Source organism: Kogia breviceps, chromosome 9 (assembly GCF_026419965.1).
Source record: "Kogia breviceps isolate mKogBre1 chromosome 9, mKogBre1 haplotype 1, whole genome shotgun sequence".
Classification (NCBI taxonomy): Eukaryota; Metazoa; Chordata; class Mammalia; order Artiodactyla; family Physeteridae; genus Kogia; species Kogia breviceps.
In genome coordinates, this window is record NC_081318.1 from 33695184 (window position 1) to 33717961 (window position 22778).

General features: G+C 38.4%; 1 protein-coding gene across 1 annotated transcript in view; it reads right to left on the bottom strand.

The window, feature by feature from the left end:
* TES (testin LIM domain protein) overlaps positions 1-22025 on the bottom strand; it is a 46983-nt gene extending 24958 nt beyond the window's left edge. The window contains exon 1 of the mRNA XM_059074391.2: positions 21703-22025. Within this exon, the coding sequence (XP_058930374.1) occupies positions 21703-21729 (27 nt within the window). The 5' untranslated portion in view covers positions 21730-22025. The remainder of the gene's footprint in view (positions 1-21702) is intronic.
* Between the last annotated feature and the right edge of the window lie 753 nt (positions 22026-22778).

Genomic DNA, 22778 nt, shown 5'->3' on the forward strand with positions numbered 1-22778 from the left:
TAAAGATCTCTAACTTATGCCACTTACTGAGTGGATACGTCTTCCATAATCTTACCCTTTTTATCAACCTCAGTTAGGATACAAAAGCACAAAGCCACTCAGACAACAAAGATCTGTGGGTCACAATCCAGCATTTTCCCTGTTTCATTGATGTGCCTAGTTCCAGGCTAAGTTATAATCCAGAGTGCAATGTGTTCTCTAATCCTGTTCAATCCAATTTAGATGATAAAATTGCACCCCAGCAGACACATCCCTACTGATGTGAGGCAACTTTCTTCTGCTTTTATTCCCACGCCAATTTAGGCATCCAGGCATCTGCTACCCTCCCTTTAACAAGTCAAACATATATCAAATGAAGTAAAATGTACTGATTTTACTCTGTAGTAAAATGAGTTTCAGAGCCAGAGCTGCCCTAGGCACAGTTTCTCAAGACCTATTCCGAGACCTTTTGGGCAGAGGTCACAGGAGATGGGATTCCCCAACTCTTCCTAGGCTCAGTTTGAGGGTCTGGAACCCCATCTGTCCTAAGGGCTCAGCCAATTTCTCTTCCTCCTTACTCTGTGTTCAGGATTCCCTTAAGTCCAGGATCTAGAATTCTTCTCACAATACCTTTTCCTTCCCCCTACCCACAGCACAGACTGCATCCTTTGGTCAGGGTCCTTCTCCTTTCCTCAAGAGCCATGGCTGTTACTCTTAGACATCCGAATCTTACCGGTTAGTTTCTGCCCAGGTTTCTGGGCTGGAGAAGTCTTGGTGAGAGATGAGAACAGGGAAGGTGTTATTTAATGATACCCATGGTGTGTGGGAGGGGGTGGTAGAGAGGAAGGGAGTCCAGAAAGTATTAGCTCCTCAGCTAAGGCAGCCTGGCTGCTTAGAACATGAAGTTCAGATCCTTGGAGTAATATAAACACCAATATATGTGTGCTCATATGTGGTATGTCACAAAAATTAGCTACACCAGGTATTAAGGAAATGATCAAGAATTACATGGCTAAACAGTGAAAATGTAGAAAGAGCACTGGAAGGAGAGTCAGGAAAACTGTGATCTGGTCCCAAGGTATTATATCACTGCCAAGTCCAGTGATTTTAGAAGTCATTTTTCTTCTTTAGGCTTCATCTAGGTAATGAAGGAATTGAACTAGATCAATTCTAAGACAACTTTTAATTCTAAAATTATGACTGAAAATCATGTTTCAAATTAACTTCATCTTAGTTGTTATTCATGGTCATCTGCTCAACATTTAAACACTAAATAGAAAATAATTATTTGAGAAAGCTAATATATTATTGGCTCTTACAGGTCAGAATCATTTGGAATTCAGCTTGGAATAGTAGTTTATAAAGTAAACATAGAAAACAAAAAATTTACATTCTGAGGGATAAGACACAGTTCTGTTGCACATAATTATTTCAACAGCAAATGTGATATAGTATTCCCTGCAGAGTCAATGCTTGGTGCCTGAAAACACATGTTTTTCATAAGCACATAAGTCCCAAAGCTGTCTACTTCATATAATTTTAGTAACGCATTCTGGCCAGCATCAATACAACGTTATGACAGATTAATTTTTCTTCTTCGGTGTCCAAGAAAACAGGTCCTTTGGATTGACTATATTTGGAAAAACTACAGTCACGCTTTAGGAATACCTATCAAGGTCCTTTGAAAAAATAAAAATGACGTATAATATTTACTCTGAAATACTAGTCATAGACAAATAAGACTGTTAAAATATCCTTAATTATAGGATCCAGATACTGAGCTTATAGCAGTATGATCTGTGCTCCAAACATCCATCATCTCCTGCTTATTTTAGAGTAAGAAATGGGAATGGGTTCAATTTCTCCATATTCATAATTTCAGGCAACCAGATAGGTTGGCAACATTTCAAGTGACCCTTATGACCCAGGAAAGGGTACTGCATGTCAGATACTTTAAAGAAAGAGGAAAGAAGAGTAGAGAACATCTGGTATTTCAAACACAGTCTGAGTTGATTTGGATACAATTTGGGTCTGGAAGATATTATTCAGTATTCATGGTGAGATCATCTGATTCATGCTGTTTTCATAACCAAATTTCCCTCTGGAGCAAAAAATCATATGTGGTTACTAAACAAGCAAGTGTTACTAAGACTTCTTTAATCATCTTGGAATGAAGCTAACCAAGGTAGATTATATGAAATACACATATATTCTCTCTCTGTACATGTGCATCTCTATTCATCTACCTGTACATATATGTATACATACATGCATTCATATTACACTCTTAGGCATTTTAGATCTTGTTCACACGAATGAATATTCTGGACAAAGAAACTGCATTTCTAAGTAAATAATTCCTCTCAGCATGTGGCTCTTTTAGAAACCTGGTATAATCTGTGAAGTTCCCCCCACCCAAACCCAAATCAATATGTTTTCATTAATCTCTGACATAAGATTTTAAACAGTTTTAGATATTTAGCTCAATGCCTGTTTCACATTATCTACTAAGATTTTCAGTAACCACCCCCCATAGGAAAAAAAAAAAGGTTAGGTTGCATAGAAAACCAGACTTAAATGTAAAAAGAGAGGCATCCTTTAACTTCTATAGTTTGCCAAGTGTTTTAGGTGAGAACACTTTATAGGTGAGAATAATTTATTGTGATTAAGAGCCACGATTAATCATTCCTACTAAAATTGCTGTTATCTTTTCCTTTGCTCATAAGAACGAAAACGTCCCATCTCTCACTTACTCAAGTCTGAAATACATGAGAACAAGAATGAAGAAAAAGTCGTTAGCTAGTCAAACTCGGGACGGGAGGCCTTCCTTATCCTTGTCTAAGCCATGCTTTTTACGTCCCTGTCTTTTCTGGTCTCTTCTCTAAAACCTACAGTTTCCTCCTTCATCTCTACTCCACAGTTTGTATTCAAACTTCTATCACATCAACCTGGGAATGTACTCTCCAAACTAATCACTACTTTCATATAATGTCATAGTGCTGCTCCCAAAATTATTTTAATAAAACCCAAAGATGACCATACATTCCCCTTGTTAGATATTTTTAATGAGTGCAGTGAATTTCACATGTCTTAGCCTGGCAGAGAAAAAAAAGCCTTTTCAACCTGGCACCACCCTCTCTCCTACAGCTCCCTTCCTCACACCTCTCCCCTCCAGCCGTGTTCTGCTTCTAGACGAGCTTTTTCCTTGCCTGGATCTCATTCCTCTTCTCCATCTGGTAAAATGCTACTCTCTATACATCCAGTTCAAACAGCAGTTACTCCGTGATACCTTCCTTGAACTATCCTCAGCAAAGTTCTTCTGAATTCCTATTGGTCTTGGTTCAAATTCTATTATTTAGTCCCTTTTTTCTATACTATGACATCCATTTACCCCACTAGACTGTGAGTTTCTTGTTCATATTTGAACTCCTGACACCTGCTACACAGCCTGAGATTTGTAGAAATGCCAAAAAGTGTTATCTATTTATTTAATACTTGTTTTAATTATCAAATGACCTATGACATAGCACCTTTACCCCAAGGAATTCCCATTGCTTTTCACAAGAAAAATAAAAAATAAAAAATGTTTTTAAAAAGGGCTCTGGCAGGGGTGATGGTGATAATAAGAGCAATGGCAAATATTTATTGAGCAATTATATTGTCAGGCATGGTTATTAGATTTTTACATGGATCATCTCATTTTATACTCATAACAATTCTATGAAAACTATTAATTATTATCTGCATTTTCATCCAGATGAAGAAACTAAAGCAGAAAATTGTTAATGGGCCCAAGGTCAGTTGCATTGCAGAATGCCTGTTCTTAACCTCCAGTGCCTAAACATAGGTCATGAACATGGAAAGACCCTGGGTTAGATAAATATTTAGTAATTATTTTTTAAAAATAGAAATAAATATAATTTTAACTTGAGATCAAAATATTATAGCCAAGAATAAAATAATCAATGAAGGCTCTTTAGTTTTCAAGACCACTTATTCAGAAGTAAGTGGGAATAAAACTCTTCATAGCAGATTCTAGGATTCATTTCCACATTCCTTCAGCTTTTCAGCGCATGAAGTACAAAACCAGAGCCCTACATGAATTTGTATCATAAAATCCACTGTGAGACAAATGAACTCACACCTTTTTGTTCACACATAGTAGTAAATCATCACTAACAAATCTTTGTGATAGGAGAGAAAAGGAAACAAGTGATCTTTCAGTCTAAATAGTTTATAATTAATTCTATTCTGGAGGTGCTGGGTCAATCTTCCTGGAACTTTCACAAATTAAATAGATAACTCCCACCCAGTCTTCCCCTACATTTCTTAGGTCAGTCAGTATTAGGTAAGTGATACAAGGACTATAACCAAGGCAATCTATCTACTTCAATCTGGGATGTAATAAAATTGCAGCAGATTACCTAAGACATCCATACAACTTCAATAAATATGGTAACGTTTTTGATGAAGATCAGAAGTAGATCCTGCTGCTTTTTTCTAGGAAACAATAATGAATTTTAGTTTTGGTAGGATACCTTGAAGCGATTCTAATTATGCTTTTTCTTAATGAGCACTGGTAGTTGTAAAGGTGGAAGTGGTAGTAAAAATACCTCAACCACCATTTGTTAAGATGTTAATACCTACCAGGCACAATACATACATCACCTTATGTAACTCTCAAGACAACCTGTGGGAAAGTGTTATCACTCCTATTTCACAAATAAAGACATTGAAACTTGGAGAGATTAAGAAATTTGTCTAAGATTGCCCAGCTATCTTGTTGGCAATATGCCAAGTGCAGAGCTGAGATTTGAATCTTGGCATTTCTAACTCTAAATCCTGAGCTCTTGACTACAAAGTCACCAATTTTTTTCTTCAAAATGAGACTTTGAAGATAAGTAATAATTTAAATGAGTTATATGCCTCATCTGTAACTTCTGTAGAACAATAGATTTTGATCTGAAAGACTGCTTATTCGTCACCAGCCAGGAGCTCTCCTTCCTAGACAAACCTGAGACTGATTATAAGAAACCCAAGTGTCAGCTGCACTAACACTGAATGCCCTGAGGTGATTAATCACACACACAAGAGGACCCTCAAAAGAATGGGTCAGGAGTCAAGGAAAATATCCAGGGTCCTGATGCAAAGGAGGTCTCTTCCAATGTTATAGCAAGAGAAAAAATGTTTTAAAAGAAACAGTGAAATACAAATGAACAAACTGAATCTCAGAGTTGAAAGATCTTTATTCAAAACATGGAGACTTATCACTAGTACTGAAAATTACTTACTACATTATATAAATGAATCCATACATTTATGCAGTGTCCAGGGGTTATATAATGAGGCAAAAACTGCAATAATTCTTTTCATTTTTTTTTCAAATCACTAAATTCCTAGATTTATAATGAAAAACCTCTGTATTAATTGCAAATTACCCTAAAACTTAGGGGCTGAAAATAACAAATATTTGTCATCTCATAGCTTTCTGTGGGTCAGGCAGGTGGGCGTGACTTACTTAGGTGGGCTGGCTCAGGGCCTCTTTGCAAGGTTGCAATCAGGGGTCAGCTAGGGCTGCAGTCATCTCAAGGCTCGACTGGAAGGAGATCCACTTTTAAGCTCTCTCACATTGGCACCTATAACATGGCAGCTGGTTTTCCCAGGGGCAAGTGATCCCACAGAGACAGTACCCAAGACAGAAGCTTCAGTCTTTAATCTTGATATACCATCACATCTGCCATGTTATATTCCCTGGCAGCAATTCACCAGGTCCAGCCCACTCTCAAGGGAAGGGGAATATACAAGAGTATGAATTCTAGGAGGTAGGGATCAATGGGGGCCACCTTAGAGACTGTCTACCACAGCCTCTATTCTGCTTTGATTTTAAATACTAAGCGATTTGTGATGACAGACTTTACAAAGGGAGAGGATATAGGGTATGCTTATCTACCATCCCTGACTTTATTTTTTTCCACTTCAAATATTTAAATGTGTCTTCACCCCAATGGGCATAGTAAAACAAAACTTTGCTCATTCCTTTATAAATGCTCTTATTCACCTCAATTTAACTGTTCACTCAGTCAAGATCAGGGAACAGTCTTCCAGAAGACAGGGTAGAATATGATTTTTAGTCTCTAAGTCTTATTCTCTAACCATCTCAATGTATATACGTACACACTTGTGTGCGCACATACTTGTGTTTTAGAACACAGCCACAAACCAGAATACAAAATATCAGGTTTGACTAGCAAGAAATTTCTAGAAATATATTTAAGAGAAAAATTTCACAATTTTTATATGTCACAGTCCTCCTTAATGAATAGAGAATAAAACTGGAAAAAGATTGATATAAACCTTATTCTATTATATAACTCTTCTGGTGATGGAAAGTAAAGGAAAAAATATATAGCACTTCTTTGTGATATCAGAATATAAATTACTTGATTCAAATAAGGGAGTATTTATAGTCGCCAGTTCATAACTAACTTCTCAGTACTGTATACTTTTTCGAAACCTAATGTAGCCTCACCGTATTATTAGGGACAAAATAATTTAGATTTTTTTTTAAGAGACTGCACTTATTTTAGGTAGCAAATTATAAAAAGAAATGTATTGTGTCTGTTCAGTTTATGCTGGCTCCTTATAAACGTTTTTCAAACTGACTACTATCAAATTATTTTTAAACTCTTACGTAAAGGCAGTCACTTGAGATGTTCACCAACAGAATACCTCTTCTGCGAATTCTACTCAAAAAGGGCCTCCTGCTAACTCTGTTACATTGAGAAAGACAATGCAGGCTATAAAAATGTCACAGGCTACAATTGCTGATGAAATGGCTTCTTAATTACGATAGGCTGAGCTCTGGCTCAGTGGAAAGACTCTGTAATGCATTTGCTTTTATACACAGGTCTCAGAGACTCCCAATTATTAGCTATAAAAGGGATTTTTAAAACTTGATTGCAAAAGCCATCTGTAGGAGTCTCTTAAAAGAATTTAGATCACGACAAACAGTTCTAATTTGGTCTTGTGTCACTACCTCCACAGCTGGCTCTAAAGAGTGGATTCCACAGATAGTGCTGTGTATTGAGAAGCCTTTATTAAGATTGAATATCCCAAAACTTGAATATTGCCATCATTGTTTACCAGGCCTAAGGACTATAGTATTATTTCTTTAGGAGTAACCTGTTATAGGAGTGGGGTGAGGATAACTATACAATTAAGTGATTATTGCCACTAATTGCCTATCTAATCAGAGCACACGCAGGAAAAGAGGACAGTACAGGCATGTTTTCAGAGCCAGAATGAAGGGAAAGGCCTGTGGCATTGGCTGAGAGAGCTGTTAGAGAAGGATGCCCAGGGAATCATGAGCATCCAAAGGAACCTGGAGAGAAAAGCCCAACGGAGAGAAGGCTTTCACAGAAAATTGGGGGTAAAAGGCACAAAAAGACAATCTTCTCATTTTCCACTTTTGCCCAGGATTGGCATTCAGGTGTATTTAGAGCAAAAACAAAGTCTTATATCACAGATAGGGGTCTTGGAAACAAAAGGAAGGGAGAGATACAGAAACCCTACTGCCAGATGCCTTATGCTTATTTACTTATTGTTCAGCCTTTTCACACCATCCCTTACTCTGGAAAAAATGAATTATGTTTATATGATGTGTTGTGTAAACACAAGTGCCTTAACTAATTTTTGATCCATCTTCTGATTTTTGATCTATTAGAGAAGTGGTTTGGATTCACATGCTTTTTGTTCTATATTTAAACTATAGCCCAAGGACTTTGTCAGTACAAAAGGTACACAGACATCATCTTAGATTTGTCTAGGGTTCAGGGGAAATAGACAACTTTCAAACTCAAAATCAGATTTGACTAGGTTAGAAAGGGGGCATTCTCAAGTGACCAATGATGTCAGGGAAGCTACAGTGTCCTGATTCTTTATTCTTTCTTATGTACAGAGGGCTATGAGGGTAACTCAGAATAAGAAAAGCCTTCTCTAAGACCTTTTCCATAGCTTTCACTGTGGGAGGCTGAGAAGACTTACATCCTAGCAATAAGAGGGGGTATAAGTTATGATCTGTTGCCTAACAAACCACCCTTAAACATCGTGGCTTAAAGTAACAATCATTAATTCTGTAGTTTCCGGTCATGATATTCTGCTCATGCTTCTGCAGTTTAGCACCTTGGGCTGGGTTCAGCTGGATAGTTCTGGTCTGAGGTGGGCTCACTACATCCGTAGTCACCTTTCAGGTGAGCTAGGGACAGCTAATATAGGGGAAACTCAGCTGAGATGTTTCATCTTTTCTATGTCATCTTTCATCCTCCAGTGGGCTGGGCTAGGCTAGTTCACATGATAGTAGCAGGGTTCCAATAAAGTAGTTAGAAGCAAACAAGCCCTCGTGAGGGCCAAGCCTGCAGCACACACAACATCAGTTCTACCACTGTCTACCAGCAGCCCAGATTCAAAGGGTAGGAAAATAGACTCCATTTCTTAATGGGAGGTGCTGCAAAGAATTGTAGCCATTTTTGCAATTTACCCCAAAAACTCTGAGGAAGATTCTATTCAGGAAAACATACCTATTTCCTATACTGGACCAAAGTACCTGGTAATGTTAAATCAAGTGCCCCTGCTAGGGAACCTAATTAATATAGCTTTGAAATCTTTCCCATAATGACTAGCACATGGCATGTACTCAAACAAGTACTAGAAACACTTATAAGTTTTTTATTTTTATCATAAAAAATTAAAATCAAAATAATTTGCAAATTATAAAAAGGAAAAAGTCCAATAATTTAATAAATTCCAGTTATTGAATTTTAAATATTTCTTTGTGTCCAAAAAAGCATCAAGTATCAATAATTTTCTGAAAGCGTGTTGTCATAAAATTCTTGATGATAGATTCAGGTGCCTGTTAAATGTTTTGAAGATCTATGCAGGATTTTCTTCCTCTAACTTGGATTTCTTGATAATGATTATGATACATCTATTTATTGTATGTGCAGGCACCATACTTCGTGCTTTAAAATGTTCATGTCAATTATTCTTATACCCCTGTGAGATAGATGGTTGCAATACATTTTCAGATAAAGATCCTGAGGATTAAAGGGTTAAATAATTTTGCCAAATTCACATAGCGAGTAAGTGCAAAGGCTAAGACTGAACCCAGAATTCTAAAGCTGATAACCTTCCTGCAATTCTGGTTCTCCAAACATTTACTTATTGATACTAAGGTCTAGATAACTAAACAAAACCAATCAGAGAACATTAATAATAACACTGATCAAGTACTCTCTATATGTCAGGCACTGTTCTAAGTGTTTACATGCATTACTTTATTTAATCTCACAATAACCCAATAAGGAGGTATTATCTATGTTTTACCGATAAGTCCCCTAAAGCCAAGGAGGCTAAGAAACTTGGTCAAATTTCTAGGGGAGTGTCAAACCGGGATTTCAAACCTATGAAAGTTCTGTTCTTCTCCCTCTAAACTCCCTGTGTTCCAGAGCAGTGGGCAACAGTGGTCCACTGGATGATTCCATCCTCTGGCTTGATTTCATCTGGTCCATGAGAAAAGTGCCAACAAATAACATCTCAATTGTTTTTACCTGTGACATCTTAAAAGAAATATGGATATTAAGCCACTCAAATCTGTCTTGCCTCCCTCTACCATTAATTTCTGCCTATTTCTCTTGGGATAATTTTCTATTCTGATACCACTGGCAGAGTCTAATACATGGCATCATTTGTATATCTGTAGAATCTATTTCCAATTTGTTGTAGTATTTCAAAGGTCAGATTTTTTAACTCCTCTTAAAAACCATTGGCAACTTGACATTTTCCAAACAAATGAGTTCTACTTTTCTTCACATGGAGATCATATGACCTAGCTGGGATGAATCTGGAGAAGTCTGTTAGTCTCAAAACTAACAGAAGAGTGACTAAATGAAAAAAAGAACCCTCTAAAAATCAAGTAAAGGATACCTCAAGGTCAATTTTCCTTTATAGTTTTTCAGAAGGGTCAAAGACTACCCTGCTTTGAAATACCAGTTGTCTATGAAACTGTGCAGAGTATCTTCTCGGAATGGACTTCTGATACATGACAGAACTTCAGAAAAGTATACTTACACCCCCAAATTTAAAAAAAAAATCCCACTATAGAATATGTGATAGGCTGAAGTAATGATCCCAATTCTTCACTCCCAGGTAGTTATCAAACATCCACACCCTTGCCTCATAGTCATTAAATTGGACTTTTCCTCTCCTTGAGTTTGAACTTGGACATGTGACTGCTGTGACACAAGCAGAGGCTTAAAATGTGCTCCTCCAGTTGGACATGCCCGCTATTGCTCCAAACTTTTGCTTAAGATATCCAATGATCTAAGGAAGATGAAAGATACGGGGGGCCAACGTAGTCCCAACCCACAGCTTGGAACCAAGCCCAGACTATATCAGCTAGACTCCAGTGAAATTTCCTCCTCTACCTCAGGAGATGACAAAGTGTACTAAATAGGAATCAAGATTAGGATAGAAATACAGATCCTCAGCAGTAGGTTAGGTTCCTGTACAAGCTCAGTGGCACACTTCCTAAATTCAAACCTGAAATCTAGGACAGTCACAAATCACTACAGATCATGTACCTTGGCTTTGTTTTAGAAGAGTCAACACTGAAAATGTTATGGTGTGAATACCAAGGGTTTACAGACTTTTTGCAGCCATGTCTCTTTGGTTCTTTTATTTATTCTTCCTGGAATTCCTTCTTTGCCTACTGAAACCTTATTTATCCTATAGATGTTAGTTTGAATGCTGTTTCCTCCATAATGGTGTTCCCAATCTACCCAATTAAATTACTTCTGCTTCTGAAACCTCATAGTACAGTAGCCACCCCTTATCCACATTTTTGCTTTCTATGGTTTCAGTTATACACGGTCAACCACGATACAAAAATATTAAATGGAAAATTTCAGAAATAAAAAATTCCTAAGTTTTAAATTGCATTCTGAGTAGCGTGATGAAATCTCCAGCCTTTGCTCAGTCCTGCCTTGGATACGAATCATCCCTTTGTCCAGTTTATCCAGCTAGGTAGTCACTTAGTAGCCAACTTGGTTATCAGACTGACTGTTGCAGTGCATTGCAGTGCTTATGTTCAAGTAACCCTTATTTTCAGTTAAACACATTATTGACTGGAGACGTATTAATTCGTCTTTTGTTACTGGAACATTATTGACTGAAGACATATCAATACGTTTTTAGACAGTGGTACAATTAACATAACATGAGAAGTTGTTAGAGCTTAAAATTGATCAAGGGTTCATTATACAACTTATGATTGTCATTACCATTCACATTTTGCTCCGTTAGGTTTTTGTTCCAATCTTGTGTATATTATAAACGTAAAATTTTCAAAAATGATGCATTGTGAAATGTTGAGTGAAGAAGAATTTTTCGGTAAATTTTATGCAAATACTTTCTCTGACTGTCTGAGCGACATATATACTAGTGTATCAAAAATGATAGTTCTTCAGAATATAGTTCTGATTCAGATGATGTGAATATTAGACCAACAAAAAGACAAAAAAACCTTAGTGATCGATTCTGATACGGAAAGTGAAAATGAAACTCAGTGCTAGAGAATACTCCTTTGCTTCTACAGAAGAGTGGATTGAAGACAACATTTCACGAAAATTAGAAGAATTTACAGGTGTGTCATGTGTAATTACAGACTGTAATAACCTGCAAAGTGTTAGTGAAATAACAGAATTAATTTTGGGCCAACCAAGATAAAAATCACTGGCCACAGGCATTAGTTTCTGGAAAAATTCCCCGGTCAATAATGAGTTAGTAATGGCTCCAAAGAGCAGAAATAGCTATGCTAGCAATTGGGATCTGCCAAACAGGAGCCTTAAAGTGCTTCCTTTAGGTGAAAAGCTGAAAGTTCTCCACTTAACAAACAAACAAAAATTGTATGCTGATGCTGCTAAGATCTACAGTAAGAAGGAATCTTCTATCCATGAAATTGTGAAGAAGGAAAAAGAAATTCATGTTAGTGTTGCTGTCGCACCTCAAACTGCAGAAGTTATGGCCACACAATGCATGCTAATTGCTTATTTAAGATGGAAAAGACACTAAATTTGTGGGTGGGACACACAAACAGAAAACATGTCCCAGTTGGTAGTAACATGTGGCACCAGAAAGCATAGAGCCCACACGAAGACTTCAGCAAGGGATCCCCTAAAATGTGTTACACCATTTACTGCAAGTAAGGGATGGTTATGAAGATTCAGGAATAGGTTTAGACAGAAAAATATAAAAATTACTGGAGAGGCTGCATCTTCCGATGAAGAAGCCACTGCTGAATTTGTGGCAGAGTTGAAGAAGTTAATTAAGGAGAGAGACCACATCCACAAAACTTTTATTACTACAGCATATTGCTATAATTTTTCTATTTTACTATTAGTTATTGTTGTTCATCTCTTACTGTTGCCTAATTTATAAATTAAACTTTATCAAAGGTATGTATATATAGGAAAAAACAGTATATATAGGGTTTGGTACTATCTGGGGTTTCAGGCATCCACTGCAGGTCTTGGAACATATTCCCCGCAGATAAGGGGGTGGATACTGTAGTTGTCTGTATTCCTATTATTGCACTGCTACAAAGTGTGGCAGTCTGCAAACTGTTGGTTACCAGTCTGTAATCAGACATAGAAAGAAACTGAGAGAAAGCAATTAGGAATTGTTAAGCAATTTGACAGTAGTTTTATGTCTGATATACTTATTTTTTAAAAAATTGGCCGCGTATTTGTCTTTTTTTCCTTTTAGTAATTCATTTCTTTTGTTTTAAAAGTATCAGCCCATGACAGATTCAGGGTTTTGAAAAAATGGTTCCTCAACATAGATATTTTGAGCAACATTGTATTACAGCACTTATTCATTCTATCTAGCACTGTAGTTAACGTACATGTCTTGCCCACTAGCTAGCTTGCCTACCTTCCTTCTTTTATCCACCAAAGCTGACATCACAGTATTTTGGGGGATACAAGCTCCACAGGTGATATTGATAGAAAAGGAGTTGAGATTCTGTAGTCTTACATTTAAACTAACCTTTTAATATCCTCTATGAAAAATAAAGGGTGACTTTGTTTTGTTTAACCCCCGATTATTTTTATTGTAGGCCAGTACCCCATGAAGGAAATATATTCTTTACCTTTACTTTGTGACTCATTCTATCAAGACTTCTCTGATGTTACACTTATAGAAATAAAAATCCACCTAACATTTACATAATCATTTTGCAATGAAACATGATATCACTTTATCTTCAAACAAAGCACAGGCAAGTTCATGGTGGCGGCAGACTTATTAATGGACTCAGCACCAAGGCATTGGTGCTAGGCTTTCAGCCTCTTTTTTGCTAGGCTCACCGTTCAGATAAGAACCTTTATAACCAACAGACACCCTGAAACCCCTTTTAAAAATCTGTATGGTGGTCAGAATGTCACTGTAATAAACACAGGCTGAATCATTTGTGATTTGAGAATGATCCAGCCTCATTCAGAGATTAATTATATTTATATACTGGGAGCCTGGCTGTCATTTGGCAGATAAGCTCTCAGCAGTGCTCAATGCCTGGCTTCTCCTACAGTTCGCCGCCTCAAGCCATGCTCAAACCCAAGCAGTCCTGCTTTCTTGGCAGACTAGCCAAGGATAAGAGAAATTGGCAATCCTAAACTATGCTCTTCTCCTTTGTTGAATATGACTGAAATAAAAGTAATGATACCTAGAATCAACCAATTTTTATAGCTAAATACTCATTGTGATAGAAACATGAAACACTTTCATAGCACTGTTCCCAAATTATACCTAGTAAGTTTCTTTTCGTTCTTTCCTCTATCACCTTCTGTTCTTTCTTAATGTTCTTGTCACTGGCAATGAACAGTGATTAAAGTGGTTGAGAAGAAAGAAAGAAAAGTAATTAAAAAGTCATTTTAGGGTCACAGCATTAACTTTCATTAGACAATTACAGTCATGCATATTATTATCTAATTTCCCATTATTCAAGTAGGGAGTTAAGTAGATCAGGTACTTAGAAAAATAAGCAAAACCAAATATGACTTGAGCTCTTTTACAGGAGAATCAAAGATTGGAGCTAGATAGCTGAAAAGCATAACCTCTAAATTTAATCCTCTAATAACAGTGCTTAAAGCAAGTTTTAATACATGGACTTTACTCAAAGACTAGGGGTGAATTTATCAATTATCAAACTATTTTTCCTTAAAATCCTGAAAATTTATGAGGTTTTAAAACCCATTTTGAATTTGGTTAGTCTTTTCTCTATCTTCCTCTCCTTGAAAAAGTTGATTTCATAATTCATAATTTATATAATACTCTCTGAACATCACCACTTCATAAAAAGCAAAATAATTTCCTATATGTACTATATATTAATGATCTAATAAACAGATTTTTAAAAGTCATTCTTTCAGGTACCATGACAGTAGTTACCAAACAAAAATTAGTAATGACTGTAAACAGTAAACGCAATACAGGAATGACTCTTGTAGGGCATTTGTAATCAGGAAGAAGACAGTTTGTGTATTTTATAGGTGTAAGATTGTAAATATTTTAGCTTTATCTAATTATGAGCTTTTTCATATTCTAATACATAAAAGCTGCCTTCTCATTTCTTTTTCATTTGCCATTACTTAAGATAAATAATAACCCCTAATTACAAAGTTTGCAAAACCGGGAACCAATGCCAAGAATCACCCCTAAATTAGGATATTCTGGGACTTCCCCGGTGGCGCAGTGGTTAAGAATCTGCCTGCCAATGCAGGGGACATGGGTTCGAGCCCTGGTCCAGGAAAATCCCACATGTCACAGCCTGTGCGCCACAACTACTGAGCCTGTGCTCTAGATCCCACGCACCACAACTACTGAAGCCCGCACACCTAGAGCCTGTGCTCCGCAACAAGAGAAGCCACCGCAATGAGAAGCCCACACACCACAATGAAGAGTAGCCCCTGCTCGCTGCATCTAGAGAAAGCCTGCACGCAGCAACGAAGACCCAACACAGCCAAAAATAAATAAGCAAATTAATTTTTTTTTTAAAAATAGGGCATTCTGTGTTGGAAATCTAGTGTACTCCTGACCTGTAAAGAGTTCACTAAGGGGTATAATCCCATCTGCACTTACTTTTATCATTTATTTTGTCATTTACTTTCATTTACTTTTTTTTTTGCTCTATCATTCCTCTCAACAGTGTAAGTTCTATAATACAAGGTACCTTGCCTTTTTGTTCACACTATACCCCCAGAGTTTAGAACAGTGCTTTGCACATAAACTACTCACATAGTTTTTAAATGACTCATCTTATTTTGGGAGAGATAACTTTTAAAGACAATAAAAGCTCCATTATTTTTCATTTTCCTGTAATTAAGTACCAAGGAAAGTGATACATCATGCCTAGGCTTATTTGACTCATGCTATCAGAGCAGTTTATATGCCTTTGAAGCTTTATACTACAGATTTAAATTAATTAAACTTAATGTCTTCAAATACCCCACAAATATTTAAAAGGCAAACTAATTAAGTCAAAAACAAGTTGAAAAAACAGCTAAGATCTATGAAAAAAAAATGTTTCATTTTTCTCATGGACTTCACAGGAGTATATACATGCCATTTCATTAAAATCACATATATTTATATATTCTTGGCTTGTATGATTTTTAAGCACTGTGGAACACTATTATACTTGGTAAACTATAATGTTTTCCATAGTCAAAAAGAGTAACAGGGTTTGAAGAAATATTAGAAATCACTTGGTTCCCCTATTGATTTTTATAGATATGAAAACTGAGATCCAAAGTAGCCAAGATCACAAAAACTAGAGTGGACCCAGATCTACTAACTCTCAGCCCAGAGTGAATTTAATATCATATTGATAAACAGGAGTGAGAAAGCTGATATAGTACAGAAGATCTTTCTGTACACTACAGCTCTTTACCTATACTGGCACTTACTGACCTTTTCTAATTTCTGAACACACTGTAGTGATCTGGTTTGTAAAAAAACATATTCAAATTAGCACAGGGCAAACTACTTCTGGTTCTCAGAAAAAGAACATAGGAAGTAGTACTCTTTTACCAATTTATCATTCTCTTTCTACTAAATAGGCCCCTCAGAGTAACCCTGATGGTCCATGATGTTAATTTTGTGCTCACAATGCTGGTATCATCCTAGAGCTCAGTGAGAGCCTCACAAAATAGTTCAACATTTTGGTGTTCCCTACTGCTTCTCAGTAGCTCTTTTAAGAACAGTTCTCCTAGCATTGAACTTATTTTTTTGTTTTTAACTGCTCTATTCTAAGCTGCCTGGTCTGCCATTCCAGTGGCACTTTGAGCACTTTGCTGCTAGGAGAAAGAGAGGTTTAGCCTACCGTGCTATGTGTAAGGCTTTCTATCAACTCTGGGCTTCAGCAGGTAGAACAGATTCTTCTACAGGCCAACCATGAGTGCCTCTATACAATTCCAGATGTCACTGGTTGAAATCCCAAAACAGAGAGCCAAAAGCAGGGTCGCTATTGTTCAGAACCATATTAAGTAGCTAGGAGGCAGCATTATCATTGCTCCCAACAAAAGCTGGGAAGTTGAAAGAATCCAGAAGATATGGCCCAGAATATTATTGGAGCTTATGGAATTTCCTTGACTGTAAAAGTCTCGCAGAAGTTCCTTTTCGTGATATTTTTACTTATTTAGACTTTGTTTCCGTGCAAAGAAGGTCAAAGGCAACTTACTTAAAGGGCATACATATAACTATGGATAAAGTATAAATAAAATGTAGAAAACCAGTAGGGTGGTAATTTTATTGGAATAGAAACCATTTCTTCCAATATAATTGCTTTAAACAAACCAATAAAAAATGTTGAAATGGACCTCAGGTTATTTCTCTTTTTATATTAGGGTACTTCATTCAACATATATGTAGTGATCAAGGCAAAGGATATCAGAGGACTCAGGCTAGGTGGCATGATGGGAGTTGCATGGATTCTGAAGACTATGGTTCAAGATCATAGTTAGGTTCTGCCAGTTTCAGATTAATGTATCTAAGCCTTAGTTTCTTTATCCTTAAAGTGAGGCTAAGATCTACTTCATAAATTGCTTTGAACAGCAAACAAAATAACTATACAAGTATAAATAGGATATGAATTTCACTCTCAGGAAGCTTGCAATTAGGTAAGAAGAAGACTATAATCTAGAGGGAGAAAGTGATGAATGTCCTAAGAGTTATGATAACATACTTTGGGAATACAGAAGAAAGAGATTTTCCATCCAGATAGGAACAAGAAGAAAGATCACCTGGAGGGTGATGTGTGATGTGGGTAGGGTAAGGAGTGTGTCTTGAAAGATGAGTAGTATTTAGTATTGAAGGTGAGCAAGCAAAGGCAAGGAGAGAGGTGATGGTACACAGCTAACAGCCAGCAGAGACATAAATCACTAATTCTACTTCATAGGATAAAATTAAGGAACAAAATCAATAGAAAACCTACTACAGTTCTATTCAAACAAATATTCAGAGCAAGTTAGAGAAAGTGACTTTTCATATCCAATTAATGTAATGACTGATACTATGGGTTGGAAGAGATAAAAGCCCCACTGAGGACCACTTTATTCTATACTTGTTCTGAGACAGTAACTGCCTCTAAGGTAAAGCCCTGGAAGTACGCTGCCCTCCCATTACCCCAAGCCTTGCCAATGATTCTCGCAGCAAGAATGGCTTCAAGCAGAGAATTCAACTGTAGATTTGTGCTTCCAGGTCACCATTTACTTGCCTTTTCCATTCAATCAGGGGCCACCTAAGAGAAAAGGCTCATTCTAATTTCTAATGGAAACAATCTTTGTGGTTCAGTACTTTTTCCAAGTGCAATCACTTGGTTTCACTTTGTTTTTTTGGCAAATGACAGAGGCTTTCAAAACATGTTTGGATGCTGAGAAAGGGGGTTTTTAGTGACTTGTAATCTTTAAAGTACATCTCATCTTTTTAAAATTAAATTAAAGAAATAAAGAAAAGAGTCCTAAGAAAAAAATATGCAAGACATCAGGAAGGATCAAAAGATGGAGGTTAGAATGGAGGCAAACAATGAATAAGGTGTAAAATTAAAAGCTCTGCAGCAATTCCAGGCAGCATAAGGGAAATTACTAGAGCTCTCTTTCTCTCTGGTATGTTTTTAAAGGGAAAAAAAGTGATTCTCATGGAAGAGTAACACAGAAAGGAAAGAAGAAAACATCTGGCTGTGGGCCATGATTTATACCATTCGCCACCATAATGAGACTCTGCTTCTGCTTCTCAAAGTCCATTGCTTTTTCCAAGCATACACAGGCTCTACTTACACAAAGTCAATTATAATGAAGAGACATAAGATAAGGAGGAGATCTAGACAAATAACTCAGAAGACAGGGCCAATACATAAAAGTCAAATTTTACTCTAAAATATTATTGAAACAAAAACTCTGTATAACCAAACTAGCTCTCACATCCTAGCAACAGCTCACTTACCTCAAACAAAACAAAATATAGTAAAATCTAATTATAAAAATTCCTTGCCTTTGTGATTGTGTGTTTTAACTGGTAATGAATCCAAATTTATGCCAATGATATGGACACCCAAGTTCTCTTTTTATAAACAAAGAATCTTATAATAGTATCATCCACCTAGGTGGTTGTGAAATAAAGACAACCCTTTTAAATTATTTTTACACGAGATGTTAATGGGAAAGGAAAGTAACATTTATCATCTGCCTGGAGAAAATTTCTTATGAAAACAACAGTACAAGGGTTTTAGAAGGAAAAAATGCCATGTATCTTAAACCAGAAGTCAAATTTAGTTTTACTTAAATGGTTCTGTCTTTGTTCCAACTTCCAACCACACTTTTTAAAAGGTACATTCAAACTATTAGTTTTCTTGTATACCCGAGTCAAAAAGAAGGGAGACCTGAAAACTATCTAGGTACCAAAATAGGGTAACAAGGCTCTGATCATAGATCAGAGATGATCTTGTAATGTTTCCTTCTTCTGGTGTCTTAGAGAGCAATTTCTAAAGGGAATACAAATTTCTTTTTGAGATTATGAAGTGTGTTCCTGGGACCTCTAAATTCTTTGTGCTGGGAAACATTTTGTTGAATTCACAGAACGTTAAGTCTGTCAAGGGTCCTGCACAGACACAGAGGGTATGGTTGGCAGTCAAACTGTACATCTTTGGGATCTTTTAGTACTTTCCAATTTACTAGTTGAGGACTCTGTCCTGAGAATCACCAGTGATGACAAAGTAGTGAAACAAGGATTTGTTACAGTCATGGTATTGTCTGTAAAAGCTTTAAATTTATGGAATCCTTTTTCTTGAGGGTGGGGGAAGGGGAGGAGGATTAGAGAGAAGGATAAGATTCTTGGTTGAAAAGATAACCTTTTAAAGTAAAGGGGAGATGGAGGAGAAAAATTACACCATATATCAAGAGCATTACTTATTATAATCCACATTCTAAAACTAAGTAAATTGTTTATAAATAATGTCTGGATTTTTCCCTTGCTAGCACATGTAATTCTTAACTCTGTACTTTCTCCCTCAGAATTACTTGTTCTTTGTCTCAAATAATTTCAAAATCACTTTTGGATGTTGATTTCTTTTTTTCTTTTAAGTAGATGTTATTTCTCCGAGCAGTTTTAGGTTCTCAGCAAAATTTAGCAGAAGGGACAGCATTCCCATGTTATCTCCCTATTCCCTTTCGAAGCTTCCTCCAGTGTCAATATCCCACATCAGAGTGGTACATTTGTTACAAATGATGAACCTACACTGGCATATCATAATCCCCCAACGTCCATAGTTTTGTTGTTGTTGTTTTGGTGGTACGCAGGCCTCTCAGTGTTGTGGCCTCTCCCGTTGCGGAGCACAGGCTCCGGACGCGCAGGCTCAGCGGCCATGGCTCACGGGCCCAGCCGCTGCGCGGCATGTGGGATCTTCCCAGACCGGGGCACGAACCCGTGTTCCCTGCATCGGCAGGCGGATTCTCAACCACTGCGCCACCAGGGAAGCCCCATAGTTTATTTTAGGGTCCATCTTGGTGTTGTTCATTCTATGGGTTTTGACAAATATGTAATGATATGTAACCACCATTATAGTAGCATACAGAATAGTTTCACTGCCCTAAAAAATTCCTCTGTGCTTCACGCATTCATTCCTCCCCTCCTAAAGGATGTTGACATTTAAAAAGTAATTTTTGAAGCAATATATGTTTAAGCATAGACAAGACCTCCCAAATTTTTGACAAGTACTAAATTACCCACTCTTTCCCACTTGAAAAACAAAATAAGAAGTGTTCATCAACAGAAGACTAATTAAGCTGCAAACAAAATGCTTTCCTAGTAGCAAGCAAAATTAACAAAAAATTTTAGTGTCATCTAAAAGTAAAGAAAATAAGAAACCAAACTGGAAGAGAACAGAATGCAATCAGGACTCTCAGAATTTACACTATGTTTTCCCGTCCTTGGATTCCCTTTTGAGTGTCGGTTCTAGCCATAAGGGGCAAACTTTTTTTCCCACTGCAGGTTTTCATTTTTCAACAGCCTCCTATTATTTTGCACTTGCATACATTTTCAAAAATCCAGTCCTGGGCATGAAACAGAATTAATGCTCAGGTCAGGAACTTTGTCTTTAGAAGATGAAATAATGGCAATGTTGGCAACCCACAGTGGGCAAGAGAAGAAAATTAGGTTCTATTTTTTCCCCTTTTTCTCTCTGCAAAACTTCCTTCCTTATTTGATAAGGAGCAGCTAGCTTAAATTTACCACAAAGTAAATATGCAATTCCCTGGAATGAGACCTTTCACACAGATCGTTACACTGGAATGTGACATCAGCATTCCTTTTGAGTCACAGTGTGGTCCCCACCCCTTTCTCCCAAGAAACGTAAGTCTCCCCAAATCAGGGAGCGGCTCAGGTAGGGCCGTGGGTACTGACGCCGGGAGGGCAGCCAGGCAGGAAAAGTCTCCTGGAGCTAAACCAATGGTGACAATCGTCCTTTGGGGATAGCTGCCAAACAGGGAGACCATTTTCTTTGGAAGAGGGAGACGGTGCTTTGGAAGTCAAGTAATGAATGACCAAAGAAAGAAGAAAAAAGAAAAAACATCATCACCTTTCACGTTATCACCAGCCGCGGGTGCGAAGGAAGCGCATTCAATGAACGCTCACTCTAGAAAGCCTCGGACAGCCGAGCTGGGAGGGGAGGAGGTCTGAGCTGTCAAAGTCACATCAGTGACCCCAAACCACAAAGGCTTAATAAAGTTGAACTTCCTGAGGCAGGAAGAAGTAGTGTCACAGCCTCGCCTTAACGCGCCCTAACCTCATCCTTTTCTTTTAGGTAGGCACAGGCGCAACTGAAACATCTTAAGGAAAGTTTTGAACACTTCCAACCGTTGGACGAGGTTAGACGGGGAGAAATGTCCCGTGCCACCCTCGCGCGCGCGCTCACGACTCCGTCGCTCCCACGTTTCAGAAGTTTGCGAGGCCGCCGGGGATCCCCTCTACCGGGAGGGTCGGGTACCTGGGCCCCGGGTTCGGGAGACCCAGAGCTGGCTCGCGCCCGATGGCCCGTGCGCCCCACCCGCCGCTGGCAGCCAGAGGGCGGCGCCCCGCGCAGGTGAAGCGGCCGCTGCCCCGCTGCCCGCGCCGCCCTACCTTCTTTACTTTGGCCTCCAAGTCCATATCTGTGTGTCAGAGGGGTTCCTCCTGCTGTCCGGGACCTAACACCCAGGCTCGCCTGGCCTCCGGCACCGCTGCGGGTACTGGGGCAGAGTTGCTGTGTCTCCGGCGCCGCTGCCGCAGCCACTCGCCCGGCGCCGTCAAACTTCCGCCGCCCAGTCAGCTACAGACGGCCTGAGGCGGGGACCGGGAACAAAGAGGCCCAGGCAGCCAATGGCAGCCGGGCCCCGCCGGGCAGCCGCCAATCACCGAGCGCCGCACGCACCTTCGCGGCCGGAGCGCGGTGAAGGCAAGGTGATGGGAGGGGCCCCGTCCGGGGCGGCACCCTGCAGAGCGCAATTCGGTATCCCTGGCTTGGTCTCTGAGGCTTCCCTGGCCTTCAGCCGACGTGCTGGTAAAGAATTGGAACCCAGCCTACCTCCAACTGAAGAAGAGCCCTTCCATACAGTCAGCTTGTACCTGTTTTTGCTTGGGACCTTGAATATGTGTCCAGCGGAGTATTATACCACTACTAGCTTCTTGGTTTCTTTTCCTAGCAAAGAGATCGTGGAGGTTGTTAGGGATCCTTGTGATGGGTGTTGCACCCTAATTTCACTATTATTAAGTTGTGGAGATGACCTTTTCTTAAATGCTTTTCTCCAAGTCCCAAGCACTGGCTGGGAATCTGCTCTCACAGCCTTAATGTCAATGAAGATGGTTATGTGTTTTCTGAGCACTTGGTAGTTCAAAGATGAGGATGATGTGAACCACTTCAGAGACAGGTTATGTCATTCCTTTGGAAATAGAGGCTTGCCTTTTGTCCTTGTTTTGTGAAATGGTGTGAGGGTGCTCATGTGCCTCATGTTTTGATGAATCAGTTTCATAGACATAACAAGCAGCACTGAAGCACTAGAGCTGGACACAAATCATGGCCTCATTCAGGAGCAATTGCAATGAATATACCATTAGCTCGGTGGATCTGAAAGGGATCCTAAGGATTATTGAGTCTAGCTTTCTCATTTTGCAGAGAACTGAGGACCCCAGAGGTATAGGGACATGCCCAATTTCGTAGT